General features: G+C 32.9%; 1 protein-coding gene across 1 annotated transcript; it reads left to right on the top strand.

Moving 5' to 3' along the window:
* Window positions 1-6,989: 6,989 nt before the first annotated feature.
* LOC117106633 (fibrinogen-like protein 1) lies at window positions 6,990-10,499 on the top strand. The gene is made up of 3 exons (XM_033248026.1): window positions 6,990-7,337; window positions 8,017-8,287; window positions 10,252-10,499. The coding sequence occupies exons 1-3, from the start codon at window positions 6,990-6,992 to the stop codon at window positions 10,497-10,499; spliced, it is 867 nt and encodes a 288-aa protein (XP_033103917.1).
* Window positions 10,500-12,062: the final 1,563 nt, after the last annotated feature.

The following is a 12,062-nucleotide window of genomic DNA, read 5'->3' as shown; positions in this document are numbered from 1 at the left end:
GGGCAGTTGGACTAAAAAATATATAAAAATAGGCCCACGCCAAGCTAACACATGTCTGTCACAATTAGAGTGTCATTTCTGGCCATCCAGAGGTTCCTATGCTTAAAAAATCTCATTTTGAGGGGGAACACCCTCTCAAACCCTTCTCCAGCTTGGGCCTACGAGTCCAAGTCCCCCTGTCGGACAGCTAAGACCTTCAGAAAATATATCCTAGAGCCGCCACTGATAAGAATCTTAGTATTTTTGGACGTCTTTCCACAAATTATACTAGTTATATGCAAATGATGTTGGTGATTTTTGCTAGATTTTTATGCCTGCCTGTCTGTTACTAGCGATGATTCGCTGTTGATTTGGAATAAATAAATAAATAAATAAATAGAAATAGCCCGGTGAGAGATTTTGTCGGACCTATGAATATAAAAGAAGTCTGATACAATGGTCATTAAAATGTACAGTTATGATTAAACATATTGATAACTTTATATGGAAAGTATGAAAATACTATAGTATATTTCCTTTATTTTCATTCGTCATATCATTTATATGAATTTACTTGTACAGAATTAGAAACATGATCAGAACTTTTATGGAAACGTAACAAACATTAAAACAAACGTAGGCCTATGCCATATATTGATACTTATTTCATTAATCTTCCATTTTATTTAAACATTTATAAACATGATTAAAATACATATCGTAATTAAATGGTAACGCAACAAACGCACCCTATATTTCCGTTTACCTTTCTTCGACTTCCGGCTGTGTTCCGGATGATTTGAAAATTGCGCGGACAACGCCAATATAATATAATGGAAAAGGTAGTAAAGAGTGTAATAGCAACTTTAGACCAATATCCACTGTAAGCCATATTGCAAAGCTTGTTGAGAAAGATCTGCATTTTAAATAAATTAGAACTACATTTTGGAAATTTTTAACTACGTTTTGAAAAATTAGAACTTCATTTTCGGAAGCTAGATCTACATTTTGAAAAATTTACGCCTACGTTTTGATAAATTAGACATTGAATTTTGTAATTACATTTTGAATTTAACATGGACTTCTGCTGCGTATGGCACCCCATAGTGGTGGGCCTGAGGTGAGTGTGGACTTACGTAATGTTCCCTTCACCTTCAGAAACAGATCTGCGCCCTTGCCAAAAGCACACCTCCCCCTACCCCCTGATTGGTGCCTCGCAAATCACATTATCCATCCCCCATTGCTAAATCTAGATCCGCCACTGGTGCATCCAGTAATACAGTACAAATATAATATACAATATGAAGGCGAAAAGAAAGCTACATAAACGAAACTAATGGAAATCGCACCCCGGTCAAAGATTCCCATTATTTACAATAATGTTATTAAAGGTAGGCCACGTAACAGCTTTCTAGTCAAAAAGGCAATTGAAACCAAAGCGGCAATAATAGGCCTAAGTCAAAACGGCAATGACCAAAATGGCAAAAACCACAACCGCAACACTTTTTATACCGGAACGGCAATGGACCAAAACGACAACACTTGGAGGACGGCATACTGTAATAATAATAATAATAATAATAATAATAATAATAATAATAATAATAATAATAATAATAATAATAATAATAATAATAATAATAATAATAATAATAATAATAATAATAATAATGATAATAATGATAATGATAATAATGATGATAGTAATGATGATAATGATAATAATATTACTGTAATAATAATGATGATGATGATGATGACGATGATGATGATGATGTTGATGATAATAAATCTCTTCTTTTAAAATAAATCCTCAAAAATATGTTCCTACTTTCCAACCACTACCTACCTAAATAAAAAAATTACACTACCACGAAAGTTTCATCCAGATAAGTTGATTAGTTTTTGAGCTATCTAATCTGGGATGTTTTGTTTTCAAAGGTCCATATATTATCACACCAAAATAAAATCAATTCATTTTCCCGAACGCCTTTTATTGTAACAGTTGCACACCTGCCAATTCATCACATCTTCTAGTTTCATACACTGGCACGTTTTCCTCTTACAGCTGACAAAAAATGTATGTATTGGGGTTGAAATCGAAATATTATGCAAATAGAAATGTAAGGATTTGGTTTTTAGCGTCACATGTTTAAAGGTAAAGATGTATTAAAATATCCCTGATCTGTTCCGAAAAAAAGTTAGTACACCGTATAAAACGCTGTATACTTTTACTGTAATTGCACTAATTTAAATATTCATCGTACTGCTGTTGTATGGTAAACATATTCTTTAAATGTTCCTCATATCCACACTCTACTTCTGATCATGACTAAAACCTGATTCCTATTGATTATGTTCATCCGATCATATTGTACATTTATACGTACTTCCAGGTAAGACATTTGTTTTAGTTTGTTTTCTAAACGTTAATTATTCCTGTCTCTTATACACATCTAGATGTGTATAAGAGACAGGTGCATAACCTTAAAAGCTGGTAGTTTACCATTGTCATGTTTTGATTAACAGTCGACTACCGGTATATCACAATACAATATTTTTTTCGTTTTCCTTTGTGTTCTATAAGGCCACGTATTGTGTTCTATTGCGTGGGTGGGGTATGAACAGCAGGATAATGGCTGACATTAAGGAGCTCTCTCGGTCCGGCGGTGAGGTCCCCTCCTCGTGATAGTGGGAATGTTTTTGTTTGTGGTGCACCATACTGGCGCGTGTAATACAGGACGATAGCCAAATCTAGTGTTAAATAGGCCTATAAATACTTAGTGTTGAATAGGCCTATCAATATTTGGTTTTAAATATTAATATATTTTGTATATAAACAGTCTTCTGGTATATCACTTTCCTGATTATTTTAGTGAAGTTGTTAATTTTCCTTTAAGTTATTGTGATTGACGCACCTCTTGTTGAGTGCCGCCGACGAAAATAGTGTCTGTCAATAATAAACTTATTGTTATTTTGTATTTATTTATTTATTACATTCGGTTTTAAAATAACAAATTAAAATGGCCAGAATGTGGAAAGGGAACACCATGGGCGGAGAGCCCAACACAATCCTCTAAACCCTCTAGCACCAAAAACAGAAATTACAAAACAGCTCAATAAAAAAATATATATATAGTGTTTGAAATAATATTATAATATAGTATAAAATAATAGTGTATGATAAAAAATATTGATAAAATAATAAATTACAGATAAAAATTTACAATGGGACTTACATGATTTCATTTTGCAAAAACCGCAAATGTTAAAATACCAGGCATCGTTAAGTGAAAATAGATGAGCTGTAGTCTGATATAATTGTAAATAAAACACTGGACATTAAGTACTTTAAAGATTGGTTATATTGACAATACCCTGGCTTTGGTTCACACAGCACAGTGCACTTTTTAGGTGAATGCCCATTTCTTTTTCTTTTTTTTTAGAAAACCATTAAAACTTGAATTGAGTGATTACTACAGTATTACTGTTTTGTTGTCAATGTCCTTCACTTCTTCGATTAATTCATGTTCGTTGATATTAGCATACGAGGTCTTCTAGCAGATAATTAATAAATAATTGAACTAGTAAGCTTAATATATTATACAATATCGCAGTAGAAAATTTTGTAATATGTATGTTGTTATAGTGAAATAGTGAATTTTACATGAAAAGTCATTCATATTAAATTCATGACACTTGCACAAGAAGGCCAATTTTGCAATAATATTAAAATTTAACATTATCAGATGAAATTAACCTACGTTAAAAAAAAGCATAAAGGATGAAAAACGACATATTCTTCTAAAGCTATCTCTATGGAGGTAAAAAGAAATTAAATAATTAAAAAAAAAACGTTTTTTAATATTCAATTACGTTATTGTTGGTTATTGATAGGCCTCTGAGTGGCTAGAACTAATTTTACCTTGATGGATCTTAGAAATTACAATAATTCGGCAAGTGTGTGGTATACTTTCCGTATATAAACTGGCATAGAAACAAACCAGTTTTAATCGGCGCCGGGGACCGGGAGTACCACAGTGAGAACGAGTACATTATCAGATCTCACGATGTTCAAACATTGGAAGATGTTGGTTTTAACTCTTTTGCTCCTGAATTTGTCCGCATCTTGTGGTATGTGAGCATGTTATTAAATTTACTCTATTATTTATCCTTTCGTATACACATTCCAAACATTTAAATAAAGTTTAAGCTGAATGATTAAGTATCTCATATTACATGAATTTGAGAGATTATATTTCTGTACACTTCTTATTTAATTAAAGCTAAAAATTACCATGGAGGAATAATTTTTTTACTATATAATTTATTTCTCCATGTTAAAACTGAGTAATTTTCCCCTAACGGAATTACATGGTTCTAGGCTCCCTGTACCCCACCTACCCATTATTATTAATTCATTAATATTCTTGAGTTTGTTCAGCATGTGTGTAGGCCTATGTGGAGGAAAATATTGAGTCACTTAAAATAGTAAAGCTTTTTTATGAACAAGTCGTCTTTATCATATGGCTCATCAAGTTTCAAATAATGTATTCTTGTGTCTGTGTGCATTGCCATTTTTTTATAAGAATGATTTATATTTTTTGACAAAAATGTTGATTGTGATTTCTGATCAAGGTGTAGCACCGGTCAAAATGAACATATTTAGTATTTACTACTACTATTCTACTATTTTGTAATATTAATTCTAATAGTCGATTGTTATTAATTCTGTTTGTTAAGTTTACCCTTTTTATGTTTGTAAGAACGCACCAATTGATATTGAGTGCCACCGATTTAAAGGTGTATGTTCAAATAAATAAATAAATAAAATAAATAGGCCTATGTTTTCACTTTTTCTCTTTGAAATTTAAAACACTAAAATAAAATTGTGGATTGACGAGTGGTAATAAAATGTAACTAAAATGTTATAATATAGGCCTATCAATAAATTACAGGAATATTCCATTTAAACCTCTGACCAGGTGATGTCTGACACCAAAAGACAATTACAAAAGTTCAATTGACTTTGTTTTTAATGAAGTATATTGTTGAAGTTATTCGGCGTTCCGCACAATTCACCGCCGTGTTACAAAATGGTTACAACTTTTGGATATAAAATAGTAGGGCCTATTCCAAATATTAATCCGGAGAGCCTTCTAGGTGGCTTGCAGATTTCATGAAGTACTAACAATGTTATTGCCATCGTCGTCATCATCACCACTATCATCAGCATCTTTACTACCATCATCATCTTTATTATTATTATTATTATTATTATTATTATTATTATTATTATTATTATTATTATTATTATTATTATCATTATTATTATTATTATCATTATTATTATTATTATTATTATCATTATTATTATTATCATCATTATCACCATCTTTAGCCTATTATTATTATTATTATTATTATTATTATTATTATTATTATTATTATCATTATCATTATTATTATTATTATTATTATTATCATCATCATCATCATTTTTAACATGTTTTTAAAATGGTAAATTTGTACATTTAAGTACATGTCTTACAGTCAACTGTGTAATTACTTGCTTATTAAAGTTATTAACGGATCAAGTTTACCTAAAAGTACAACTACTAATGTGAGGCTTGTCTCATTTAAACTTCGAAAATGGAGTTATTTAGTCGGTGAGAAGTATCTGCCTTAGAGGAACGTAACAGGGGCCTTGGGTCGGGGGAGGTGGGGCAAAGGTAATAATTTTCCCGGTTAGTAATTCATCATACCGACCCCACCCCCATATAGAAAGCAATACGACATAGGGTTACCTTATTTATAATATAGGCCATACACATGTTTGAAACTAAATATTGTATAAGCATTTTCATCATGGTTTTATTTATTACAAACATATTCTTTCACCATCAATACACATTGAGGCCCTTCTTTTAGGTATAACGATCTATCTTAAATGTTCCTTCTATTTGAGTCGGAAATATTATGGATTCATTTAAATTAGAAGGCAAAGCAGGACAAGTACAAGTTCTCACCCTCTAAAACGCGCGCGAATCGCGCAAAATTTTGTTTTTGATCTTAGGTCTTATGTTATATATGGCCAAACACGTTTTTTTTTTTTTTTTTTTTTTCAAAAAACTGAATATAAGCATTTTCATTATGGCTTTATTTTTTACAAACATATTCTTTCACCATCATTACACATTGAGGCCCTTCTTTTAAGTAAAACGATCTATCTTGAATTTTCTTTCCTGAGTTTGGAGTTGGGGACTATTATGTGTTTAAATAACTTAGAAGGCCAACCCTAAAAAATGCGCGCGAAGTGCGCAAGAAATTTTTCGCGTTTTTAACTCTAATTTCGTCGGAATTGATCAAAACTTCCTAAAATGTGCAATTTTTAGAGGACATTGACCCACTGTAACAAGAAATGCGCTCGAAATTTTAGTTTTTATGCTCTTTCAGGGGGTGAAAAGGGCATCTTCAAGGGGTGGGAATTAATATATCCACAGAAAGATTTTCCACAGATGGATATTTTCTCCCTTGTCCCCCTGTGGTTACGCCACTGCGGAGAATATCTGGCGGCTTAGATGAAAGATGAAAGGAGCTATGGACACTTTTGAAGTTTAGACGGGGTTGCAGGGTGTTGAGAGTCTAGTCTGGTCATTATGATATCTTCCTCTCTTCTATTTTTCTTTTCCTTTTCTTTTCCTTTTCTTTCTCTTTCCCTCCGTCTCCCCTCTTTCTTTTCTCTTATTACCCATCCCGGTACGACGGCTTGGTCAGCCCGGTAAAACCTGTGAGGGGGGAGGGGGCGAGTCTGGCCTCCCCTGCCCCCGCATGTTACGCCACCGGCCTTTTACAAAATGCCAACCCAGAACCCAGAAAGATGAGCATCTTAGACCATGAGGCTGAAACTTCACTGCAAATTCTTGACTTCGGCAAATAATATTTTATCATTATTTTGGTGAAACAGTGTTTTCATTATTACAGTTGAATCAGCAATTCACGCCCTGTGGATGTCCAGAGCTAATGGACGACTGCTTTCGAGTCATTCTCTACACCAGTCATCAGTAAGGGGTTTGACGGACTGTGTACAACTTTGTTTGCGCCGCTTTGAAGAATGTTCCTCTATAGCTTACGATGAAGACAGTCAAACATGTGACCTATTCGCCAGTGTAGCTGGAAAACTAGTCGCACTGATGTTCCCAGCGAATGTACTGCTGTACACAATACCGTATCGCGACTGTACCGACGTCAAGCAACGAATGAGTGTTGAAAGTGGCGTTTACCAAATTAAACCATGCTCATCGTGGGACGCGTTTCTCGCTTACTGTGACATGATCACTGATGGTAAAGCGTGGACGGTAGGTTTCCAAAATACAGTTCGCATTCCTATTCCAGATCCCTTAATTCAAATTCCAGATCCCTTAATTCAAAGATCCCTCTAATTTGAGAACCCTTTTTAAATGTACAGTACAAACTAAGTAATTTTAATCCTTCAACACAAAGTTGAGACCAAACCACCATGCGACCACACAACATTTGGATAAAGTCAGAGATAAAGAGAATTGTGCAAAATACATTATTTACATTAATATCTAATAGTTAACTTAGTTTACAATCTTCATTAGTTTGTTAAAACGATAACGAACCCCTAAATCAAAACTGGCCTGTTTACAGTAGGACCAGTAACTTTCGTGGCCTCCTATCTTTAAATAGTTTTATAGGAAATAATAACGGCACGCCCAGACTAACAATATTACGTTATAAGAACGTTATAATAAGGTTACAGTTTGGTGATAAAATGTTTGAACGTCCTTACAAAGTTGTGTGAACGTTATTTTGTGACCACAACTTTCGCGAACGTTATAAGAACGTAGGTTCCCCAGTTTTCCAATTCAATTTTTAAAATTGTAATGCATATTATTATTATGTGCTCTCACTTATCTATTTTGAAACTGCTGGTGCCCCCACCCCCGTTTGACAAATTCTACTGCTTTCGTATGCCTAGGCTCATAAGATAATAGAAATTAATTTTTATAGGTATTTCAGCGGCGACAAGATGGCTCTGTAGATTTCAACCAAAATTGGCAAAATTATGCGTCTGGATTTGGTGATTTGAATGGTGAGTTTTGGCTCGGGAACAAGAAAATCCACAAAATTACGTCGTCAGCAAAGTATGAATTTCGGATAGATATGGTTACCAATGATAACGACACTTACCACGTCACCTACGATTCAATTGAGATTGGAAGTGAAGCTGAAAACTTCAGACTGAATTTGGGAGAGTACGTCGGCGTTAAGTCTAATGCAGGTACTAATATAAAGTTTCAGCTATTTTTTTAATATATCTTTTTTTGCACCTCAACAAACATACGCTCGCATAAAATTATATAAAATAAAATATACTAATTTCAATTAAAGATGCATGATGTTGCAGTGTAATCGTTGAATTAGCACAATGTTTAAATGTACACGTAGCACTTAAAATATTAATACAGAATAAATATGCAAAAACAATTAAACTTTGAAATATACTAACTAGAAACAGCATTAAACCAATGGTTGCAAAAATGTTTTATGAGCAGTTAAAGTAGATTAAAAGAATCTATGTAAACCTGTCTTCCTCCATTGGAATATGTTATGTTGTTCAAACCAGGTAAGTGGTTAAAAGAGTCGAAATTGACAAGATTGATTTTACGAATTACTATAGGCCTATCACACGCAGTAGGCCTATACCAATATCTCTAAGGATGATTCAGGGAGAAGATTCAGGGAGAAAGTTCATGTTTGATGTTTTTTGCTCTAAGAGGTGTCAGAATTTATAGTTGAATGAATAGTTTTTCTCAGCCATCCAGGCTATTCAAGCTTCTCTTTAGGCACGCATACGTAAATACGCCAAGCTGTATGTAGATTGTGTTTTTACTGGCGAACTAGACCGGCATCTAGTTTCTAGTTAAATAATTTACTTGTCTGGATGGATGATTCGCTAGTCTTCCGTCAATCCAGGCAGCTGTGGGTCTTCTATTTTTTACATTGAGAAATAGAGTTGCCTGGCAAGGTGCCGTCGATCGGTTATAACCGTTCAGGTAGTTTTGGATATAACATTAAGCCTACTACTTGAAACGAAAGCTACCTGAGAGCATGAGTTGCTTCATTGTCATACACACACAGACTTGTTTGTTGGACTTACAATTGTACACTAAAAACGAGACTTGCCTGTGGGAAAATAAGTCGTTCGCATTGTCATCCGTTTAGGCAACTTGTCCTCCCTGTATACTAGGAGCGGAACTCGCCTGGGAGAATGAGTTGCTCGATTGTCATACGTTGCAGGCACTTTCATTGATTTATTGATCGTTTGATTTATATTGACTAATTGTTTCGAAAAGTTTTATATTGAAAGTGTAATATTAATAATGTCATGCGAATGTTTTGACAAAAAGCTTTAGTTCTTTGTGATACTTGATGATCTTAGCAAAATTGTACAAACGCAGATTAGAAAATATCTGAACCAAGTACTACAGAAATGTGAAATGTACACGTAAAAGTATACGACGTATTTATCCACCCCACCCCCACTGCCGATTTTCTCATATATAGGCCTAAATGTATATCCTAAGAAATAATATAGACAATGCTAAAAAAGAAGTTTTCATATGTGACTGCCAAAAATTCGGAAAACCTTAAAAATTCAATTAAAATTAAGAATAGCTCTTAATATATAGCTTTACTTCTAACCAGAAACATATTAATACCATGGATTTACAGACATTTTTCTACAAAATTCCTGAAATTGATTACCAGATGTGTAAAATAATACAGAAAAGGTAGTATTTGGTATTACATGCTCATAACAGACAGTATAATTTTTTAAAGAAGTTTGCTTTTGTACTTTTATCATGAATTGAAAACAGACTGATAATAATAATAATAATGATTTAGGTCTAGATAATCTTAATATTCCATCAACTTGTTGTTATTGCTTATTAATTTTGATATTTATTAAATTTTTAGCGTGTGTGTATTTATATTTTTATACAGGAATATTATGCTGTAAATGGCTTATTTTGGTTTTAAAGTCAAATGAATGGAATAAAATCGCTCCCGAAAACATAACTTAGGCCTACTGTGCATAGGTTGATAATATATACCCTACATTTGAACATGAAAAATACCTATAATTTTTTTTGCTTTTTGATTATGTTTTGAATGCAATATAGATAAAAACGTGCAAAACAGACACTCTTAACTAATCAATCGTCTTGTTTTGTTTTACAGCCGAAGGGCTTCATCACAGCAATGAGAGCTTGCATTACCACAATGGCATGAGCTTCTCTACATTTGACCGAGATAACGATAATTTGAGAAGCTATTCCTGCAGTATCCTCAGTGGGAGCGCTTGGTGGTTCAACAAATGTTCCCGTACTAATCTTAATGGTAAATATAAATTGGTAAATGTCTGGGACGGTGGCAGAAGCAGCTATATTTTACAATTTTCAGAACTGAAAGTGCGAAGAGTTATCTGAAGATAAAAACGACGCATTTTAAGCCTTGCCTTTTATCAATGTTAATATTTGTATGCTTTTGAATCACGATTTCTGAGCTTTGTTAGATTACGCTTTTACACATAGGCTGTATGCACCAAACATAGCTGTGTTGATCATTTGCCCACAACTTCCGAATTCTCCGTATTAAACGATTGTCAAACATGAAAGATAAGTATTACCAAGATTCCGATTTATTTTACGTTTTTTCTAGCATTGTACGCTTCAGAATTCAATTGTGCTTTTTTGGAAAGATTTCTGTCATTAATAGTCCAGTAGTTGTAGTGTATAGAGGACTTCACACAAAATACTACAGTGTCGAAGCCGAAATACAAGCAACTGGAGAAGCTTACGAAAAACGTAATCACAAATTTGTAAAACCTTTGGTATTTTTCCGAAATTTATAAAATCAATATGAATTTAATTTTGTTGTCGACTGCAAATTAAAGGTAGTTTTTCATTTAATTTTGTTTTTCGTCTTTTGCTTTGATAATTTTTAATCATTTCGATAGTCACTCCCTATGGAAAAAGCAATTTACAACATCGATATTGAATTGGATGCATCATTGTATAAGGTAGATAACAAAGGAAAATTATCAAAAAGTTACAAGTATATTGTTTTGTTTGACTCAGGTGATCAATACTATCCTGTTTATTTTCCCTCTCTTACTCCTTTTTATTTATTTTTTTATTTTTTTAATTTCTCTTAATTTTTTTAAAATACAACTTTCATTTCAAAGATTCATTGGCCCTGTCTATAAAATATCGATTAAATATATATAAGTTACAGATAAAAAAATACAATGGGGCTTACAGGATTTCATTCTGCAAAACCAAAACTTTAAAATACCAGTAAAACTTGAATTGAGTGATTATTATTACTCTTAGGTTACCAGTGTCCTTGATTTCTTCAATTATTTCTTATTCGTTGATATTGAGGCCTTCGAGATAATCAATAAATAATTCAACTTGTAATGGTGATACCATGCTTAATGTAATGGTGATGCTTAATATATGACCAAATATTGAATTATAAATACTTTAATTTCTTTAACTGTATGTTATTATGATGAATTTTACATGAAAAGCCATTATTAGATTTATGACATTTGCACAAGAAAGCCAATCTTGCAATAATGACCAAAAAATTTAACAAAATTATCAACATGAAATTACTTTAAACTATACGCAAGATAGACAATATGAAAATTAGACAATTACGTTATTTTTCATTATTGTTAGCCTTCTTTAATCTTCAGTGGCTAGTCCTTGATGGATCTTCAAAATTACAATAATTCGGCAAAAGTGGGATGTACGGGCATGGAACAAACTAGTTTTAATCGGCGTCTGGGCCTGGAGAACTCGCAGTGAGAACGAGTACATTATCAGATTTCTTATACTGAAATGTTCAAATATTTTGCTCCTGAATTTGTCTGCGTCTTGTGGTATGTGAGCGTATTATCAAATTTTATTCGATTATTATTCATTCTTTCATATACTCATTAAACTGAATGCTCTCATATTACATGAATTTCAGAGATTATA

The sequence above is a fragment of the Anneissia japonica genome, unplaced genomic scaffold (genome assembly GCF_011630105.1).
Source record: "Anneissia japonica isolate Jap-2015-1 unplaced genomic scaffold, ASM1163010v1 scaffold1306_len716249_cov185, whole genome shotgun sequence".
In the NCBI taxonomy this organism is placed as follows: Eukaryota; Metazoa; Echinodermata; class Crinoidea; order Comatulida; family Comatulidae; genus Anneissia; species Anneissia japonica.
The sequence above is the reverse complement of the archived record's forward strand: the minus strand, read 5'-3'. Positions and strand labels throughout refer to the sequence as shown.